The 22378-nt window shown below is 43.1% G+C and overlaps 1 protein-coding gene and 1 pseudogene across 1 annotated transcript in view; one reads left to right on the forward strand and one right to left on the reverse strand.

Annotated features, from left to right (window-relative positions):
- The window catches only part of LOC148197484 (uncharacterized), a 45779-nt pseudogene extending 36534 nt beyond the window's left edge, over positions 1–9245 (forward strand).
- A 250-nt stretch (positions 9246–9495) lies between these two features.
- Positions 9496–22378, reverse strand: part of LOC148197485 (uncharacterized) — a 32968-nt gene continuing 20085 nt past the window's right edge. The window contains exon 3 of the mRNA XM_088092019.1: positions 9496–9863. Coding sequence (XP_087948145.1) covers positions 9496–9863 — 368 coding nt within the window. The remainder of the gene's footprint in view (positions 9864–22378) is intronic.

A 22378-nucleotide genomic window follows, 5' to 3' on the forward strand; every position in this document is an offset into this window, starting at 1 on the left:
CCACTTCGTCCACGTCGTCCACTTCGTCCCACTTCGTCTCACTTCATCCCACTTCGTCCCACTTCGTCCCACTTCGTCCACTTCGTCCACTTCGTCCACTTCGTCCACTTCGTCTAGTTCGTCCACTTTGTCCACTTCGTCCACTTCGACCACTTCGTCCACTTCGTCAACTTCGACCACTACGTCCACTTCGTCCACTTCGTCCACTTCGTCCACTTCGTCCACTTCGTCCACTTCGTCCACTTCGTGCACTTCGTCCACTTCGTGCACTTCGTCCACTCCGTCCCCTTCGTCCCCTTCTTCCACTTCGTTCACTTGTTCCACTTCGTCCACTTCGTCCACTTCGTCCACTTCATCCCCTTCGTCCCCCTTCGTCCCATTTCGTCCACTTCGTCCATTTCGTCCAATTCGTCAGCTTCGACCACTTCATCCACTTCCTCCACTTCTCCCACTTCTTCTGCTTGTTCTTCTTCTTGTTCTTCTTCCACTTCTTCCACTTCGTCCACTTCGTCCACTACGTCCACTTCGTTCACTTCGTCTACTTCGTCCACTTCGTGCACTTCGTCCACTTCGTCCCCTTCGTCCACTTCGTCCCACTTCGCCCCCTTCTTCCACTTCGTCCACTTCGTCCACTTCGTCCACTTCGTCTCACTTCGTCCCACTTCGTCCCACTTCGTCCACTTCGTCCACTTCGTCTAGTTCGTCCACTTTGTCCACTTCGTCCACCTCGTCCACTTCGTCCACTTCGTCCACTTCGACCACGTCGTCAACTTCGACCACTACGTCCACTTCGTCCACTTCGTCGAGTTCGTCCACTTCGTCGACTTCGTCCACTTCGTGCACTTCGTCCCCTTCGTCCACTTCGCCCCACTTCGTCCCCTTCTTCCACTTCGTTCACTTCGTCCACTTCATCCCCTTCGTCCCACTTCGTCCCACTTCGTCCACATCGTCTAGTTCGTCCACTTTGTCCACTTCGTCCACTTCGTCCACCTCGTCCACTTCGTCCACTTCGTCTAGTTCCTCGACTTTTCCACTTCTCCCACTTCTTCTGCTCCTTCTTCTTGTTCCTCTTCCACTTCTTCTTCTTGTTCTGCTGGTTCTTCTTGTTCTTCCACTTCGTCCACGTGGTCCACTTTGTCCACCTCGTCCACCTCGAGCACTTCGTCCACTTTGTACACTTTGTCCAGTTCGTCGACTTTGTCCACTTCTCCCACTTCTTCCACTTCTTCTTGTTCTTCTTGTTCTTCTTCCACTTCTTATTCTTGTTCTGCTGGTTCTTCTTTTTCTTGTTCTTCCACTTCGTGCACTTCGACCACTTCGTCCTCTTCGTCAACTTCCTCCACTTCGTCCACCTCGTCCACTTCGTCCACTTCGTCAACTTCGTCCACTTCGTGCACTCCGTCAACTTCGTCAACTTCGTCCACTTCATCCACTTCAACTTCTTCCACTTCGTCCACTTCTCCCACTTTTTCCACTTCTTCTTCTTATTCTTCTTGCACTTCTTCTTCTTGTTCTTCTTCTTGTTCATCTTGTTCTGCTTATTCTGGTTCTTCCACTTCTTCCACTTCGTCTACTTCGTCCACTTCGTGCATTTCGTCCGCTTCGTCCTCTTCGTCCCCTTCATCCACTTCGTCAACTTTGTCGACTTCGTCCACTACATCCACTTCCTCCATTTCGTCCACTTCGTCAACTTCGTCCACTTCGTCCGCTTCATCATCTTCCACGTCGTCCACTTCGTCCACCTCGTCCACCTCGTCCACCTCGTCCACCTTGTCCACCTCATAGACCTCGTCCACCTCGTCCACCTCGTCCACCTCGTACACCTCGTCCACCTCATCCACCTCGTCCACCTCATGCACTTCATCCACATCGTCCTCTTCGTTCCACTTCGTCCACTTCATCCACTTCGTCGACTACAACCACTTCGTCAACTTCTCCAGTTCTTCCACTTCTTCTAGTTCGAGGAGTTCATCCACTTCGTCCATTTCGTCCACTTCGTCCATTTTGTCCTCTTCGTCCATTTCGTCCAATTAGTCAGCTTCGACCACTTCGTCCACTTCTTACACTTCTCCCACTTCTTCCACTTCTTCTTCCACTTCTTCTTGTTCTTCTTGTTCTTCTTCTTGTTCTTCTTGTTCTTCTTCCACTTCGTCAACTTCGTCCACTTCTCCCACTTCTTCCACTTCTTCTTCTTATTCTTCTTCCCCTTCTTCTTCTTGTTCTTCTTCTTGTTCATCTTGTTCTTCTTATTCTGCTTCTTCCACTTCGTCCACTTTGTCCTCTTCGTCTACTTCGTCCATTTCGTCCTCTTCGTCTACTTCGTCCACTTCGTCCACCTCGTCCACTTCGTCCACTTCGTTCACTTTGTCCACTTCGTTCACTTCGTCCACTTCGTCCACTTGTTCTTCTTGTTCTGCTGGTTCTTCTTCTTCTTCTTCTTCTTCTTCTACTTAGTCCAATTCGTCCACTTCGTCCACTTCCTACACTTCGCGCACTTAGTGCACTTCGTCGACTTCAACAACTTAGTCAAATTCTCCAATTCTTCCACTTCTTCCAGTTGGTTGAGTTCATCCACTTCGTCCACTTCGCCCATTTCGTCCAACTCGTCAGCTTCGACCACTTCTTCCACTTCCTCCACTTCTCCCACTTCTTCCACTTCTTCTTCAACTTCTTCTTCTTGTTCTTCTTGTTCTTCTTCCACTTCTTCCACTTCTTCCACTTCGTCCACTTTGTCCACTTCCCCCACTTCTTTCACTTCTTCTTCTTGTTCTTCTTCCACTTCTTATTCTTGTTCTGCTGGTTCTTCTTTTTCTTGTTCTTCCACTTCGTGCATTTCGTGCACCACGTCCTCTTCATCCACTTCCTCCACTTCGTCCACCTCGTCCACTTCGTCCACTTCGTCCACTTCGTCAACTTCGTCCACTTCGTGCACTCCGTCAACTTCGTCATCTTCGTCAACTTCGTCAACTTCGTTGACTTCGTCCACTTCATGCACTTCAACTTCTTCCACTTCGTCCACTTCTCCCACTTTTTCCACTTGTTCTTCTTATTCTTCTTGCACTTCTTCTTCTTGTTCATCTTGTTCTGCTTATTCTGGTTCTTCCACTTCTTCCACCTCGTCTACTTCGTCCATTTCGTCCGCTTCGTCCTCTTCGTCCCCTTCGTCCACTTCGTCAACTTTGTCGACTTCATCCACTTCGTCCACTGCGTCCACTTCCTCCATTTCGTCCACTCCGTCCACTTCGTCAACTTCGTCCACTTCGTCAACTTCGTCCACTTCAACGTCTTCCACTTTGTCCACTTCGTCCACTACGTCCACTTCGTCCACTTTTCCACTTCTCCCACTTCTTCCACTTCTTCTTATTCTTCTTCCACTTCTTCTTCTTGTTCATCTTGTTCTGCTTATTCTATTTCTTCCACTTCGTCCACTATGTCGGCTTCATCCTCTTCGTGCACTTCGCCCACTTCGTCTACTTCGTCCACTTCATCCGCTTCGCCCACTTCGTCCACTTCGTCCACTTCGTCCACTTCGTCCACTTCGTCCACTTCGTCCAGTTTATCCATTTCGTCCACGTCGTCCACTTCTTCCACGTCGTCCACTTCGTCCACCTCGTCCACCTCGTCCACCTCGTCCACCTCGTCCACCTCATAAACCTCGTCCACCTCGTCCACCTCGTCCACCTCGTCCACCTCATGCACTTCATCCACATCGTCCTCTTTGTTCGACTTCGTCCACTTCATCCACTTCGTCGACTACAACCACTTCGTCAACTTCTCCATTTCTTCCACTTCTTCCAGATCGAGGAGTTCATCCACTTCGTCCATTTCGTCCAATTAGTCAGCTTCGACCACTTCGTCCACTTCCTACACTTCTCCCACTTCTTCCACTTCTTCTTCCACTTCTTCTTCTTGTTCTTCTTGTTCTTCTTCCACTTCGTCCACTTCGTCCACTTCTCCCACTTCTTCCACTTCTTCTTCTTATTCTTCTTCCCCTTCTTCTTCTTGTTCTTCTTCTTGTTCATCTTGTTCTGCTTATTCTGCTTCTTCCACTTCGTCCACTTTGTCCTCTTCGTCTACTTCGTCCATTTCTTCCTCTTCGACTACTTCGTCCACTTCGTCCACCTCGTCCACTTCGTCCACTTCGTTCACTTTGTCCAGTTCGTCCACTTCGTTCACTTTGTCCACTTCGTCCACTTCATCCTCTTCGTCCACTTCGTCCACTTTGTCCACTTTGTCCACTTCGTTTACTTCGTCCACTTCGTCCACTTCATCCACTTCGTCCACTTCGTCATCATCATCCTCTTCGTCCACTTCGTCAACTTCTCCCACTTCTTCTACTACTTCTTCCTTTTCGTCTTCCACTTCTTCTTCTTGTTCTTCTTCTTGTTCTTCTTCGTCTTCTTCTTCCATTTCGTCCAATTCTTCCACTTCTTCTTCCACTTCTTCTTGTTCTTCCTCTTCTTCTTCCAGTTCTTCCACTTCGTCCACTTCCTCCATGTCGTCCACTTTGTTTACCTCGTCTACTTCGTCCACTTCGTCCGTTTCGTCCACTTCGTCCACCTCGTCCACTTCTCTCACTTCTTCCACTTCTTCTTCTTATTCTTTTTCCACTTCTTCTTCTTTTTCTTCTTCTTGTTCATCTTGTTCTGCTTACTCTGCTTCTTCCACTTGTTCCACTTCGTCCACTACGTCCACTTCAACCACTTCGTCAACTTCGTCCACTTCTTTCACTTCTTCTTCTTGTTCTTTTTGTTCTTCTTCCACTTCTTCTTCTTGATCTGCTGGTTCTTCTTCTTCTTCTTCTTCTTCTTCTTCTTCTACTTCGTCCAATTCGTCCACTTCCTACACTTCGTCAACTTAGTGCACTTCGTCGACTTCAACAACTTAGTCAAACTCTCCAATTCTTCCATTTCTTCTAGTTGGATGAGTTCATCCACTTCGTCCACTTCGTCCATTTCGTCCACTTCGTCCATTTCGTCCAATTCGTCAGCTTCGACCACTTCGTCCACTTCTCCCACTTCTTCCACTTCTTCTTCCACTTCTTCTTCTTGTTCTTCTTCTTGTTCTTCTTGTTCTTCTTCCACTTCTTCCACTTCGTCCACTTTGTCCACTTCCCCCACTTCTTTCACTTCTTCTGCTTATTCTTCTTCCCCTTCTTCTTCTTGTTCTTCTTCTTGTTCTTCTTCTTGTTCATCTTCTTCTGCTTATTCTGCTTCTTCCACTTCGTCCTCTTCGCCCACTTCGTCCACTTCGTCAACTTCGTCAACCTCGTCCACTTCCACTTCGTCCACTTCCACCTCGTCCACTTCGTCAACCTCGTCCACCTCGTCCACCTCGTCCATTTCTTCCACTTCGTCCACTTCGTCCATTTCGTCCACTTCTCCCACTTCTTCCACTGCTTCTTCTTATTATTTTTCCACTTCTTCTTCTTGTTCATCTTGTTCTGCTTACTCTGCTTTTTCCACTTGTTCCACTTCGTCCACTACGTCCACCTCGTCCACTACGTCCACTACGTCCACTTCGTCCACTTCGTCCACTATGTCCACTTCAACCACTCAACTTCGTCAACTTCGTCAACTACGTCCACTACGTCCACTATGTCCACTTTCGTCCACTACGTCCACTACGTCCACTTCGTCCACTATGTCCACTTTAACCATTTCGTCAACTTCGTCCACTTCTTCCACTTCTTCTTCTTGTTCTTTTTGTTCTTCTTCCACTTCATCTTCTTGTTCATCTGGTTTTTCTTCTTGTTCTTCTTCTACTTCGTCCAATTCGTCCACTTCGTCCACTTCGTCAACTTCATCCACTTCGTCCATTTCGTCCACTTCGTCCACTTCGTCAACTTCGTCCACTTCGTCCACCTCGTCCACTTCGTCCATTTCGTCCCCTTCGTCCACTTCGTCAACTTCGTCCACTTCGTCCACCTCGTCCACTACGTTCACTTCGTCCACTTCAACTTCTTGTTCTTCTTCCACTTCGTCCACTTCGTCCACTTCATCAACTTCGTCCACTTCTTCCACTTCGTCCACTTCATCCATTTCGTCCACTTCTCCCACTTCTTCCACTTCTTCTTCTTATTCTTTTTCCACTTCTTCTTCTTGTTCATCTTGTTCTGTCCACTTCGTCCACTACGTCCACTTCAACCACTTCGTCAACTTCATCCACTTCTTCCACTTCTTCTTCTTGTTCTGCTGGTTCTTCTTCTTCTTCTTCTTCAATTTCATCCAATTCTTCCACTTCTTCCACCTCGTCCAGTTCTCCCACTTCTTGTTCTTCTTGTTCTTCTTCCACTTCTTCCACTTCAGTCCACTTCCTCCATGTCGTCCACTTCGTTTACCTCATCCATTTCGTCCACTTCGTCCACCTAAACTTCTTCCACTTCGTCCATTTCGTCCACTTCGTCCACTTCTCCCACTTCTTCCACTTCTTCTTCTTATTCTTTTTCCACTTCTTCTTCTTTTCCTTCTTCTTTTTCATCTTGTTCTGCTTACTCTACTTCTTCCACTTGTTCCACTTCGTCCACTACGTCCACTTCAACCACTTCGTCAACTTCGTCCACTTCTTTCACTTCTTCTTCTTGTTCTTTTTGTTCTTCTTCCACTTCTTCTTCTTGTTCTTCTAGTTCTTCTTCTTCTTCTTCTTCTTCTTCTACTCCGTCCAATTCGTCCACTTCCTACACTTTGTCCACTTCGTCAACTTCGTCCTCTTCGTTCCACTTCCTCCACTTCGTGCACTTCGTCGACTACAACCACTTCGTCAAATTCTTCAATTCTTCCACTTCTTCCAGTTGGTTGAGTTCATCCACTTCGTCCACTTCGTCTATTTCGTCCACTTCGTCCATTTCGTCCAATTCGTTAGCTTCGACCACTTCCCCCACTTCCTCCACTTCTCCCACTTCTTCCACTTCTTCTGCTTGTTCCTCTTCTTGTTCTTCTTGTTCTTCTTCCACTTCTTCCACTTCGTCCACTTCATCCACTTCTTTCACTTCTTCTTATTATTCTTTTTCCCCTTCTTCTTCTTGTTCTTCTTCTTGTTCATCTTCTTGTTCATCTTGTTCTGCTTATTCTGCTTCTTCCACTTCGTCAATTTTGTCCACTTCGTCAACTTCGTCAACCTCGTCCACCTCGTCCACGTCGTCCACTTTGTCCACTTCGTCCACTTCTTCAACTTCGTCCACTCCGTCCACTTCCACCTCGTCCACTTCAACCACCTCGTCCACCTCGTCCATTTCTTCCACTTCGTCCACTTCGTCCATTTCGTCCACTTCGTCCACTTCTCCCACTTCTTCCACTACTTCTTCTTATTATTTTTCCACTTCTTCTTCTTGTTCTTCTTCTTGCTCATCTTGTTCTGCAATTCTTCCACTTGTTCCACTTGTTCCACTTCATCCACTACGTCCACTTCAACCACTTAGTGAACTTCGTCCACTTCTTCCACTTCTTCTTCTTGTTCTTTTTGTTCTTCTTCCACTTCTTCTTCTTGTTCAGCTGGTTCTTCTTCTTCTTCTTCTTCTACTTCGTCTAATTCGTCCACTTCGTCCACTTCGTCAACTTCATCCACTTCGTCCATTTCGTCCACTTCGTCCACCTCGTCCACTTCGTCCACTTCGTCCATTTCGTCGACTTCGTCCACTTCGTCAAGTTCGTCCACTTCCTTCACTTGGTCCACCTCGTCCACTACGTCCACTTCTTCCACCTCAACTTCTTGTTCTTCTTCCACTTCGTCCACTTGGTCCTCTTCGTCCACTTCATCAACTTCGTCCACTTCTTCCACTTCGTCCACTTCGTCCATTTCGTCCACTTCGCCCACTTCTCCCACTTCTTTCACCTCTTCTTCTTATTCTTTTTCCAATTCTTCTTCTTGTTCATCTTGTTCTGTCCACTTCGTCCATTTCGTCCACTTCTCCCACTTCTCGCACTTCTTCTTCTTATTCTTTTTCCACTTCTTCTTCTTGTTCTTCTTCTTGTTCATCTTATTCTGCTTACTCTGCTTCTTCCACTTGTTCCACTTAGTCCACTTCGTCCACTATGTCCACTTCAACCACTTCGTCAACTTCATCCACTTCTTTCACTTCTTCCTCTTGTTCTTTTTGTTCTTCTTCAACTTCTTCTTCTTGTTCTACTAGTTCTTCTTCTTCTTCTTCTTCTTCCATTTCGTCCAATTCGTCCACTTCGTCCACTTCGTCCACTCAGTGCACTTCGTCGACTTCAACAACTTAGTCAAATTCTCCAATTCTTCCACTTCTTCTAGTTGGATGAGTTCATCCACTTCGTCCACTTCGTCCATTTCGTCCACTTCGTCCATTTCGTCTAATTCATCAGTTTCGACCACTTCGTCCACTTCCTCCACTTCTCCCACTTCTTCCACTTCTTCTTCCACTTCTTCTTCTTGATCTTCTTCTTGTTCTTCTTGTTCTTCTTCCACTTCTTCCACTTCGTCCACTTCCTCCATGTCGTCCACTTCGTTTACCTCGTCCACCTCGTCCATTTCGTCTACTTCGTCCACTTCGTCCACTTTGTCCATTTTGTCCACTTCGTCCACCTCAACTTCTTCCACTTCGTCCACTTCGTCCATTTCGTCCACTTCGTCCACTTCTCCCACTTCTTCTTCTTATTCTTTTTCCACTTCTTCTTCTTGCTCTTCTTCTTGTTCAACTTGTTCTGCTCACTCTGCTTCTTCCACTTGTTCCACTTCGTCCACTACGTCCACTTCCTCCACTTCGTCTACTACGTCCACTTCCTCCACTTCGTCTACTACGTCTACTTCTTCCACTTCGTCCACTACGTCCACTTCAACCACTTCGTCAACTTCGTCACTTCTTCCACTTCTTCTTCTTGTTCTTTTTGTTCTTCCTCCACTTCTTCTTCTTGTTCTGCTTGTTCTTCTTCTTCTTCTTCTTCTTGTTCTACTTCGTCCAATTCGTCCACTTCGTCCATGATGAGTCAATATTTTCTTGATTTCACTTAGCTTATTGTGTTAGATTTAATCAGGGAATTGTGCTTAAATGTCCGGTATTTTTCCGTTTTTGCTAATTGTGCTTAATTTGACAAAAAATTCTTATTTTAGTTAATTTGAATTATATGAGCTAATTATTTGCATTAGTAATTGCAGGGAAAATTTTGGAAATACAAATTGGGACATTTCAAAAAAATGGAAAAGATATTTGGTTCATGAAGCTTGGTTTCGGTTTTGTTGCTGGAAACAAAGTAGTCTACGGAACCAAGTGGCAAACCATCTCATAAATTCTTGAATTTTAAGAAGCAAAATGGAGGGGACCACATTGAAATGAAGCTCACAGTTTTATAGCTGGAAGATAACAAGTGTGCTGCCACATTTTCTAAGTAAATTTCACGGCCATTGCTTGGATTCTTTTAAGAAGTAAATCAATTGGAATGAAAATACGTGGACCACACAGCAGCTCACAGGATTCCATTTAGATGGGGTGCAACAAAGAAGGTAACGACCCATGGGACCCATCCACCGCCAACAAATTCATTTTCTTTGGAAAAGAGAAGCAAGCACGTCCATGATGGCACACGACCCACAAGAAAGAAGCACACGGAAGAGGAGTGTTGCTGTCACATCCACAAAGTCTAGCAACTTAGGCAGCAAAACGTCCAAGTAATCACACGGTGCTGGATCTTTGGAGAATGGCTGCCACACTTGGCACGCAACAACAGCATGACGACCCAGCACACTCCACACACACGTCCAAGGCAGCAACACTCTACACAAGGGGCCCACGTATAAATTAACAAGAAGCAGCACGCAGCAGGGTTGGACGGGAGAGGAGCCAGCCACCACACTCTTTTGCTTGATTTTCTTGAACGTTTTGAGATATGGGATGAATGGGGGGAGAGCTGGAGAAAGAAAAGCACGTATGGAAGGGTACGGGTGAGGGTTGGGGCACTAGCTGAAGCCGCCACTTGCCACTCACTCTCAGTCTCAGTCTTTAGTCTTTAGGCTTTTGTTTTTGAACTTTTTCTTTGGCTGGAAACGCTGTTTTGAATGAAGAGCACATATTCTATTTTTCATTTTCGTTTGTCAAGTGCTGGATTCATGAACAATGTATGTTTAATTTTTCATTGAATGAAAGCTTGTGCACGTTAATCTCTACTCGGTTTTTGTGATTTTGGAAGTGGCACTCGGTGATTGATTTAAATTCACGCTGTTGGAGTCTTTGCTGGCACGAAGCAAAGAGGGAGTGGAGAGAACGTTGGCAGCAGTGTGGTGTCACGGAAGCAGTCCAGCAACACATGGTGATTCAAGGGAGAAGAAAGGCAGCAAAGTGGGAGACGCATAAATGGAGCAGCGTGAATTGAGTTTTTTTTTTCTTTCTTTAAATACTAGTGCGAAACGTGGAGATGGGAAGAAGGGCATGGTGTGCACCGGAATGTGAGCTGGAACTAGATTAGGTTGGAGATGTCTTTTCTTTGAGAAATGAAGAAGTAGATTAGGTGGGAGTAGGTGTCACGTCCAGCAAAGGGGAGAAGTCTCATCAATTCTAGCACATTTGGAGCATCAGCACGTGAATGAGCAAATTCTCATTACATTTTTTTTCATTTGGTTTTGTCCACGGCTGGAGAGGCAGTAACTCATGTCCCAGGAGGCGCACGAAGATCGAGAATGAAGTGGTGATTTATTTTAGAAGAGCACGGAGATTGGTTCTTCTTTAATTGGGTGCAACACATATTTTTTTATTGCTTTCTTAGTTGTTCCGAGTATTGCATTTTCATTTATTAGATAAGGCATAGCTTCTTTTATTCCAGTAGTAATGATGCATTTTGTCATTTATTTATTGTATTTTCACGCATCACACACTTTGGCATTTCGTTTATATCCGCTGCATTTCAATTGGTTCCAACTCTTTTAAATTGAAGTTTTATTAGCTTAAGTGTAGCAATTGTTTATTCCAAGATGCAATGTGTGTTTTCTGATGTATCAATTTTTATTCAAGTGAGTCAAGCAAGTTTTCTTTAATTTAATGTTAGCTTAAGTTAGTTGGATTGGTCATTAGTGATATTACATTGTTTCTCTGAAATTTTCGGACTGTACTTGTGTTTATTATGCTTTGCTTATTGGTGTTTTAATTTAGTTCATTTTGAATCACAAAAACACTTTCAAAACCCCCCCACTACGTGTTTGACCTGAGACTCGAACCACATTTGGTCCTTGAGAGACGACCTAGGAGTCACTTCCTAGTTTATACTGCATTAATTTTTGCAATCAACTTTTGTGTGAGGTGCGACCCTCTCAACAAAATGGCACCGTTGCCGGGGACCAACGGTTCGGTCTTAGGTCTTTTGTTGTGTTAGTGTGTGTTGTGTTTTGTCTTGTCTTGTGATGTGATGTTCTGTTTTGTGTGTGCGTGTTGCATGTATAAATGTGTTGTGTTTTATTTGTTTCGTAATTTTTAGTACTTTTTCTTTTTCCAAGTCTACCTATTTTGATTATGTGAATACTGCTTCTTCTGCCTGTGCCTACGATTATGATTCTCCTTCTGCATCTAACTCTGAGTATAGTCTTCATGTATATTCTGCTGATTTCGATGTTGAGAACAATATGACTCATCCTCTAACTTATGAGAGTGCTCCTTGTGAGTCGGTTTCACTTAATGAGGATGATGTTCATTGCGTTCTCACCACTGGACTGATACATCTGTTGCCTAAGTTTCATGGTTTTGTAGGAGAATGCCCACATAGACATTTGGAGGAGTTCCACATCATGTGCTCTTCACTGAAGCCTCCACATGTCCCTCTTGATCACATTTTCTTGGGGGCATTTCCGCATTCATTACAAGGAGCAGCTAAGGATTGGAAAGACTCTCTTCCTCTAAGATCCGTTACCGATTGGGCATATCTTGACCATCAGTTTCTGAGCAAATTCTCCCCTGTGCAGTATGGTTACAGCAACGATCCTGGATGGAATGATCCTAACCTGGGATGGCATAGTACTCTACAACATCATTATCAAGAACCACAATACCAGAGTACTTTTATGTCTCCAGCAGTCCAACAATACGAGAGTCAGCAGTATGATGCTCCTGCCCAAATAGCTCCTCTGCCTTCTACTTCTGAGCCTACATTGGAGGAGTTGTTGGGCAATTGACCATGCAGAACCTTCAGTTTCAGCAAGAGAACAGAGCACACCTTCAATGTTTGAGCAATCAGATAGGGCAGATGACCACTCAACTCAATCAGGAACAGTCTCAAGATTTAGAGGAATCACCATTTCAGACTGTTCTGATTCCTGATGATGTTAGTGTCATCCACATAGAAGATAAGGAGCAGAGTTATGAACTTACTACTACGCCACATACTTTCCCACCTTCAAATGTCCCTACTCTTGCATCTGAGGAGACTGATAAAGATCTAAAGGAACAGGCAGAAATAAGCAGTAATTCTGAACCAGGTAGACCACCTTTATTTTCCCACACTCTACCAATCTTCAAGGAAGTGGAGGTAAACATACCTAATTTTGACTATGCTGTTGATGATTATGCTGTTGATAGGGATGTTACTGATAATCATATTGTTGTTGAGCATGTTTTTAATTCCCCCTCTCTGCATGATGAGAACCAATTTTTTATATCAAATTCGTGTGTTTATTCTCCGTGCACTGAACATGAATCTGAGTCTGTGGTTGATATTGTTTTTGAATTTGAAAGTGATCCATGTTCTGAGAGTATATCTGAGGTTCAGCCTGTTACGCTGGGATTGGGTGTTATACCCCTGCATGTAATTTTTGTAGAGCCACATTACACTAACCATGTTGCAGGAGGTACACATGAATTTGACCAACATGCACCCACAGTGGAAGAAAAAGGTGCTTACATACACAACAGTCTCAACATCAATAGGCACCAGCTGAACCCGCTCATCAACAATCACTTCTTAGATCCAGTTGTGGAAGACATTTCCCTGCTCGATCAAATATGGAGGATGAAGCAGTTCTTCCTCAAAACTTCCTTGCTAGACCCTAAGATGGAAGACATCTCCCTACAAGTCCAAAATTGGCAACTGCCACCATGATCAGGGGAGTTTTCCTCTTCTCTTCTCCTCCTTTTCCTACTTTTATTGCACTTGTCCATGATCTGTTGATTGTTCTGATTTTTGATCTTATGCTTATGACACATTGAGGACACTGTGTAGTTTAAGTGTGGTCTATTGGGGGAGATTCTTATTTTTCTTCCTTAGTTTTTGTTTTCTTGGTTAAATTTTTTTTTTCTTTTCTAGGTTGTTTTTGTTGTGTCTTGTGTACAGTTTTGCATGTTTCTCATAATTTCTGGATTTTGTTTAAGTTGTAGACTTGTCTTTCACTTCATTGATACTTGGCTTGAAATCTTTGCTTTTCTTTGCTTGGAAGATGATTATGATTTTTGAGAGTTGAATTGATTGTGACAGAATTACCCTGTGTGAGATTTGAGCCACTTTATGTTCTTTCTTGTGTGTGATATGTCTCTTGATTTCGTGCGCATATGCCTTGGCTTGACTCTTGTTGATAATTCTTGATTGATATGCATGTTTGGAAGTGATAAGGCAGTTTTGTTTTTGAGCCTCTCTAGCTAAATAAGCCTACCTTGTTCTAATCCTTTGATAACCCCTATTGAGCCTATATTTTCCTCATTTCTTTGTTTTGAAGCTCATACTCTAGCCCTTAGTGAAAAACCTTGATTACCTTAACCTTTGATGAATTGGTCCGCTGCATTTCAATTGGTTCCAACTCTTTTAAATTGAAGTTTTATTAGCTTAAGTGTAGCAATTGTTTATTCCAAGATGCAATGTGTGTTTTCTGATGTATCAATTTTTATTCAAGTGAGTCAAGCAAGTTTTCTTTAATTTAATGTTAGCTTAAGTTAGTTGGATTGGTCATTAGTGATATTACATTGTTTCTCTGAAATTTCCGGACTGTACTTGTGTTTATTATGCTTTGCTTATTGGTGTTTTAATTTATTTCATTTTGAATCACAAAAACACTTTCAAAACCCCCCACTACGTGTTTGACCTGAGACTCGAACCACATTTTGTCCTTGAGAGACGACCTAGGAGCCACATCCTAGTTTATACTGCATTAATTTTTGCAATCAACTTTTGTGTGAGGTGCGACCCTCTCAACAGTCCACTTCCTACACTTCGTCCACTTCGTCAACTTCGTCCTCTTCGTTCCACTTCGTCCACTTCGTCAACTTCTCCAATTCTTCCACTTCTTCCAGTTCGTGGAGTTCATCCACTTCGTCCATTTCGTCCACTTCGTCCATTTCGTCCAATTCGTCACTTCGACCACTTCGTCCACTTCCTCCACTTCTCCCACTTCTTCTACTTCTTCATCTTGTTCTTCTTCTTATTCTTCTTGTTCTTCTTCCACTTCTTCCACTTCGTCCACTTCTCCCACTTCTTCCACTTCTTCTTCTTATTCTTCTTCCGCTTCTTCTTCTTGTTCTTCTTCTTGTTCTTCTTCGTGTTCATCTTGTTCCACTTCGTCCACTTCTTCCACTTCGTCCTCTTTGTCCACTTCGTCCATTTCGCCACTTCGTCAACTTCGTCAACCTCGTCCACTTCGTCCACCTCGTCCACCTCGTCCACTTCGTCCACTTCTTCAACTTCGTCCACTTCCACTTCGTCCACCTCGTCCACCTCGTCCACCTCGTCCACCTCGTCCACCTCGTCCACCTCGTCCACCTCGTCCACTTCCTCCACTTCCTCCACTTCGTCCACTTCGTCCACTTCGTCCACTTCGTCCACTTCGTCCCACTTGGTCCACTTTGTCCACTTCGTCCACTTCGTCCACGTCGTCCACTTCGTCCACTTCGTCCCACTTCGTCCACCTCGTCCACTTCGTCCACCTCGTCCTCTTCTCCCAGTTCTTCCACTTCTTCTTCCAGTTCTTCTTCTTGTTCTCGTTCTTGTTCTTCTTGTTCTATTCCACTTCTTCCACTTCGTCCACTTCCTGCATGTCGTCCACCTCGTCCATTTCGTGCACTTCTCCCACTTCTTCCACTGCTTCTTCTTATTAGTTTCGCACTTCTTCTTCTTGTTCTTCTTCTTGTTCATCTTGTTCATCTTGTTCTGCTTACTCTGCTTCTTCCACTTGTTCCACTTCGTCCACTACGTCCACTTCGTTCACTTCGTCCACTACGTCCACTTTAACCACTTCGTCAATTTCATCCACTTCTTCCACTTCTTCTTCTTGTTCTTTTTGTTCTTCTTCCACTTCTTCTTCCAGCTGGTTCTTCTTCTTCTTCTTCTTCCACTTCGTCCAATTCGTCCACTTCGTCTACTTCGTCAACTTCATCCACTTCGTCCATTTCGTCCTCTTCGTCCACTGATAACAGTTGAAAAACTGTTATTTTCATGCTTAAAATTGACACTAAAAGCAACCTTTATACTTAGAAACTAGCTTGAAATCATGCTTTTCTTCATATTTTCAGAAATAAGAGAGCTGGACAGGTTTATGCTTGATTTCAGTGTTTTTGTGCAGGTTTTAAGGTGAATTTGGTGAAAGAAGTGAAGAAGGAGAGAGATGAAATCAGAAAAGACATCAAAAAGTGCAAAAGGAGAAGCTGAAGTCACCGCTCAGCGGCAGTTTACCGCTGAGCGGCACTCAGAAGCTCACGGGGGATCCGCTGAGGGGCAAAATGGCCGCTGAGGGGAAGAAACCAACTCACGCACTTACCGCTGAGTGGTACTTTACCGCGGAGCGGCATTTTTATGGGCTTGGACCTAATTTTCTGTAATTTACGAATAATATATAAGCTTTAGGGTTTCCTAGGGTTAGGCATCTTTGGCAGAAACGAAGCAAACACTCTCTCTTCCACCCCTTTGAAGGAGGATCTTGGATGCTTAGGCTTCCTCTTCACCTTTCTAGGGTTTTATCTTTCATTCTTTCATTGTTATTCATCTAGGTTCACCATGAATATGGTGAACTAAACTTTGTATGCTTGTTGGGGAATCAATATAATCTTTTGAAGCTCTCATATATGGAAATTGTTTTTACATCTTATATTTAAGACCTATGCTTTCTTTCATCATTAGTTAGGGTTTTTCATCTTTGCTTAATGCTTGCATTGTTTAACTCATTCGATGCATGATTATTGGTTTTGTCAATACGGGCACGTACGGGGAAGTCTAGATCTGGGGAATTTCTCCCAATAAGTATATTGGTTGCCTTAAGCTCCTGCACTTGATGAACTAATTATTAGGAATGCTAGGAATTGTATGAACTCGTAATTAGGGAGAAGCCTTCTTGAAAGGTACTTTAGAGAGTGGCATTAACAATGATGATTTGAATGTTGAATTCCTAAAATATATGAGAGTGGATAAGATGAAATTGAACCCCAACAACATATTCATACATATATTTCATTGAAAGTGTTTATCTTTTGCTTTTGCCATTGATCTAAACCTCATGCATACATGTTTATTTTCGTCTTTTGCATATAAAAATCCAAATATTTCGTCCTTAAGTCTTAGCTAATCAACAAACCACACAACTAAACTAGGCCGTGAGTCCTTTGGGAAGAACGATACTTGGTCTTACCAAGTTTATTACTTGAACGATTCGGTGATACTTGCCGATTGTAAAACAAGTTTGTGACATCATATTTTGGTGATCATAAATTTGTCCATCAAGTTTTTGGCGCCGTTGCCGGGGACTCGTGGTTTAACTAGTTAATTTGTGTGATTATTGATTATCTTTGACTTTAATTTTGAATTTTCTGTTTTTATTTTCTGTTTTTTTTATATTTCGGTTTTTATTTGATTTTATTTTATTTTATTTGATTAGATTAGATTTTATTTTATTTTATTTTATTTTCTGTTTTTATTTGTATTTTTCTGTTTTCTGTTTTTATCTTCTCCTATATCTTTTTGTGCTAACCAAATATTCTAGGGTTTTGTGTTCTTGTGTATGCAGGAGGCAATTCGAACTAGGAGCAAGAAAACAACAGAACCTGTGCTTGAAGGTTTAGACGAGAGTAGATGGAGGAGAAGAATCCGAACATCTAGAGAACTTTTCCCTCGTCCGGAAACTCTGTTGCAACCATCACCACAAGGTTCTGACAATAGCACAGAAAATATGGAGAACAACAATGTTAGAAGAACTCTTGCTGATTACACCAATATAGCTGGACCTCAGCACTTTAACAGTATAGCTAGACCTAGAGTCAATGCAGCTAACATGGAGGTCAAACCAGCACTGATCCAACTGGTAAAAAGCAACCAATTTAATGGGTTATCTCATGAAAGCCCATATGAGCACCTCACTACATTCAATGAGATTTGCAATACAGTGAAGATTAATGGAGTGCCAGATGAAGCGATCAAACTTAGTTTGTTTCCTTTCTCATTGGGAGGCAATGCTAAACTTTGGTTGAATTCTTTCCCAGAAGGAAGTTTCACAGAGTGGGAAGCAGTGGTAACAAAGTTTTTAAACAAGTACTTCCCACAATCAAAGGTGACAAAAGGCAAGCAAGAGATTTCTTCATTTAGGCAAGGCATGGAAGAATCACTGGGGCATGCATGGGACAGATACAAAAGCTTGCTAAGAAAAACACCCACGCATGGCTTTGAAGATCAGGAAGTAGTCTTAACTTTCCTTGGAGGGCTTGGTTCACAAACCAAGATGATGCTGGACGCCTCAGCAGGAGGCAATATTAAATGGAAAACTCCAGAGGAAGCAACAGAGATTATAGAAAACATGGCTACTAGTGATAATGAGCTCCACAGTGAGAGAGGAGCTCCTATGCAACAAAAAGGGGTTCTCCAATTACAGACACATGATGCCTTGCTAGCTCAAAACAAAATTCTAACTCAACAGCTGGAGACTCTGACCAAAACTCTTGCACAATTACCCAAAGAGTTGAAAACTGCTGCACAGGTACAAACCCAGTTGTGCGAATTGTGTGGAGGCGACCATATCAATGGTCAATGTGCTTTTCCAGTTGAAGCCGTAGAGGATGTTAATTTCATGGCCAATCAATTTCCATACCGTCAAGGGAACTACAATCAAGGGTGAAAACCACACCCAAGCATTGGTCAAGGACAAACTGGGCAAGCTAGTCAATATAATAAGCAGCAGCAGCAACCAACCTTATGGCAACAGTTATCTATGCTTAATGAAAGATCAACAAGGTTGGAAGAAACTCTTCAGCAATTCATACAGAAAACTGAATCTTCTCAAAGGAGCACTGAAGTCGCTATAAAGAACTTGGAAATTCAAATGGGTCAGATTACCAAGCAATTGGAAGAAAGGCCAAATAGAAATTTTGGGGCTAATACTGAGGTTAACCCCAGAGAAGAGTGCAAGGTAGTAAAGAGTGTTAATGATGAGAAAGTTGAGTTAGATACAGAAGAGAGCAAAAGTACTTTTCCTTTTCCAATCCATCAAGGGAAACAACTGGACTTCACAGAATTATTCAGAATGGTGGATAATGAAGCACCTTGGGAACAAATTCTACAGCAAATCACAGTTTACACAAAATCTGATGAAGAAATCTCTACAAAGAAGAGACGTAGAGATGATGAGGAAAAAGAGTGTATAACTGTTAAAAAAGAGTCATTCCCTCCTAAAGCAACAGATCCATGCAGTTTTTCTATCCCTTGTACCATAGGGAAGAAAAAGGTGAAGAAAGCTCTCCTTGATTTAGGTTCAAGTGTTAACTTGATACCTTATTCTTTACTGGAGCAAATCGGCAATGTTAAAGTGAAACCTGTAAAGGTTAATCTAGTAATGGCCGATGGATCTTCAAAGGAGCCATGTGGGATTGCAGAGGACATTATAGTTTGTGTTGGCAAACTCCAATTCTTGGCAGACTTTGTGGTGATGAAGATGGAAACAGAGAAGATACCTATCATACTTGGAAGACCGTTTATAAAAACGGCCAGAGCTATCATTGATGTAAATGAAGGTATAGTAGTGCTCTAGGACAGAGAGGAGAGAGTGGTGGTAGACGTCTTCAAAGATGAGACGCAAGCACAGGAGGAAGAAGCTAGTTATAAAGCTGCATTTCAAGATGCACCCATGACTAGCTATAAAGATGAAAATTTCAAGGTTGCAGGTAACCATTGTTTGTTGTTTCAGGTACCCAAGGAAGAAAAGATTGGAAGAGGAGGAGAAATTCCTAGTGACTGGGAGAAAAGAAGACTCCAACTTGGCACACCTGTAAGAATCAAGAACAAGTTGTGGGTTGTGAAGGGCTTTAAAGAGAAGGAGATGATAGAGATAGAGTCTCCATATTCTAGAAGGACCAAAACAGTTCACAGGAAACAGCTGAGGAGTTGGTGGAATGACAACATCAACTATAAAGAAGATAGAACTTGAACTTTATTGGGTCAAGCTAATGACGTTAAAAGAGCGCTTGCTGGGAGGCAACCCAGTGGATTTAAAAACTTTTGATTTGGCTTTGTAATTTTTAATTTGTGGACTCTATTTTTGTAACTATTTTGTTGGAGATAGCATCTACTGAAGGATGCTAGGTGGTTAAGTATCTACTGAAGGATACTATGTTTGTAATACCTACTGATGGGTGTTGGTGGATTTTGGGTCAGGCTCGTGATGTTAAACAAGCGCTACCTGGGAGGCAACCCAGTTGATTGAATATTTCTGTTTGATTATTTTAGTTAGGGTTTACATAAGCATTTTCAACATTGAATTGCAGGGAACCAGTGAGGGGCACGTATGGGAGGCACGTAGGTTAAGAAAAGAAGGAGAAGAGCACATCACGAAAGTGCCGCTGAGCGGTAACTTACCGCTGAGCGATACTCTCGCAGATGGGCTTTAGTTCCCCTTAGCGGGACCCGAGCCCATTAGGGTATTTTTAAACCCTAAGCTGCGCAATTTCTCATTCTTTTAGGCTCTTCTCTGCACAAACACTCCCACATACCTTCTCCAAGATTTTCCACATCTTTTCACTCTTCCCTCTTAAGAAAATTTCTCTTCCACTCACTTTTTCACTAGTGTGCCATCAAAGTTTGGGGTTGGAAGAGAGCATTCTAGCTTGGAAGCATTCTCATTGCATCTAGTATCTCCACCCAAGTAAGTAAAATGTATTTTGTTCATTCTAGGGTTCTTGAATTTGAATATGATTGTCAAAGCACTAGTGCAGCGAGGGGTTTTTACCGCGGTTATTTTTCACTATACGTCGCGGTTTACGAACCGCGGCATATTCAGCCGCGGTAGTAAGTCAGAGACTTTAGGCCGCGGTTATGACCGCGGTATATAGGTTGCGGAATATGCCGCGGTTGTCCAAAGAACCGCTGCCTAAATCCTTTTTTTAAAAAAAAAAAATTTGTCCACTATAACCGCGGCATATTCCCCTGCAGTTTTTTAAAATTGCAGGTCTGTTTTTGTGACATCCACTACCACAAAAACAGACCTGCATATAGTAGTGTCTTGAATCTCTGCAAAAGACAATTCATATTAATTAGTGTATATGAATTCAACATTTGGGAAAAAATCAAAATTTGTTAAAGTTATCAAAATTTGTTAAAGTTACCACTAATGAAGAAATCATGTTAAGAATGCAAAAGGGCATAAATACCTGGAACAGGGGCGACGAAAAAGCTTGGTGCAACAAAGGGGAATGGCAGCGGAGAGGAATGACAGGCGTTTCAAACGATTTTGATCGGCTAAAACTATTTTTTATCGTCAAAAATGGGAAATGACCGAACAATTTTGAGTTTAAACGGTGAAGAAACGAGGGAACTGAGATGGGTGGTCGGCGGGAGAAGAAAACTCGAAGTTGTTGAGCGTCTGCGCGAACAAGACGATACTGTTCCAAAGTTTTATTTTTTAACTCTGACTGGGGAATCTACCGCGGTTCACTATTTAACCGCGGTATAAGATGGCATTTTTGAAACTATTTTTAAACTATATGCCGCGGTTCGGCGGCAACCGCGTTATAAGATGGCATTTTTGAAATTATTTTTAAACTATATGCCGCGGTTCGGCGGCAACCGCGGTATAAGATGACATTTTTGAAATTATTTTTAAACTATATGCCGCGGTTCGGCGGCAACCGCGGTATAAGATGGCATTTTTGAAATTATTTTTAAACTATATGCCGCGGTTCGGAGGGCAACCGCGGTATATTCCTCTAAATATTTCAAATTCATTTTAAATTTATTTCAGGTAGGAGAATAGGTTGCGGTTACTCTCAGAACCGCGGCATATACCCCTGTAAGTTCTGAAATTCTCTGACTCAGTCAGCCCCTGCAATAAATTGGCAGGGGTATATGCCGCGGTTTTCCAGAGAACCGCGGCATATAGGCTGTTATTTAATTTTTTTTTCAGACGTGGCGTCAAAGGGGATGGTTGACTGGCGTATATGCCGCGGTTCCCCTCTGAACCGCGGCATATTCCTTCGATTTATTTACAAAACTGCCACCGCGCACCATTATGCTGCGGTTTCTAGTGAACCGTGGCATAATGTGCGCTGTAAAAACCCAATTTTTTACTAGTGAAGCATGAATATTTAGGGGTTTTGATTTCTATGCATGATTTGATGATATAGTTGATGTTTGAACCGATTAAACTACATGATTATGATCTGGAAAACTGAAAATTGCATTTGGGTGGAGTTAGGACAGCTTTAAAATAAGATTTTAAAAAATCTGCAGAGTTACCGCTGAGGGGTAAATTGCCGCTGAGCGGCACTCTGCCAGATTTGGTTTTTCTGATTTTTTGTGATCTGGAATGTGGCACTGGTGGCGCTGAGGGGAAATTCTGGCCCTCAGCGGTGGTTTAGCTTCGAAAGGAGTTGTGTTGTGTGTTTTACTAATGATTAACATCATGTTCTGTGGTTTTGTATTTATGTTTGAATGCAGGAATGGCATCCTCTTCAGGAAAGAGATTGAAAACCATGGCAACCAAGAGAAAGGAAAAGGAACCAGAGCAACCTCACTCTAGCAGGTTCCTCTCTAGGAAACATGAGAAGCACTTTAGGGTGGTTCAGGACAGGAGACTTCTGATGGAGAGAAAGGTTGGAATGATACCTAACTTTGCTCCTCAATTTGGAGAGCAAGTGTTAGGGAATGACTAGGGAAAGCTAGCCACCTATCCTGCACCTGCCAACATAGCTGTGGTAAAGGAATTTTACACCAATGCAAAGAAGATTGGTGATTATCCAGCTGAGAATTATTTGGGCTATGTCAGAGGCCATGCTATCAGGTATGATCCTGATTCTATCAATAACTTTCTGGACACTGTGTGGGCTGGTGAGCAATGCCAGTTTGCTCTTTGCATGGAGGAAGGTGCTGATTTTGAGGACGTGGAGAGAGTATTATGCATACCTGGAGGACACTTCCAAAGGAATCGATCTGGCTTAGTGGTTAACATTAGGAGGACGGATTTGACTCCTCTTGCAAAGTATTGGATGGCG

Source organism: Vigna umbellata, chromosome 5, assembly GCF_029865625.1.
Source record: "Vigna umbellata cultivar VRB3 chromosome 5, Vumbellata_1.0, whole genome shotgun sequence".
NCBI classification, from domain to species: Eukaryota; Viridiplantae; Streptophyta; class Magnoliopsida; order Fabales; family Fabaceae; genus Vigna; species Vigna umbellata.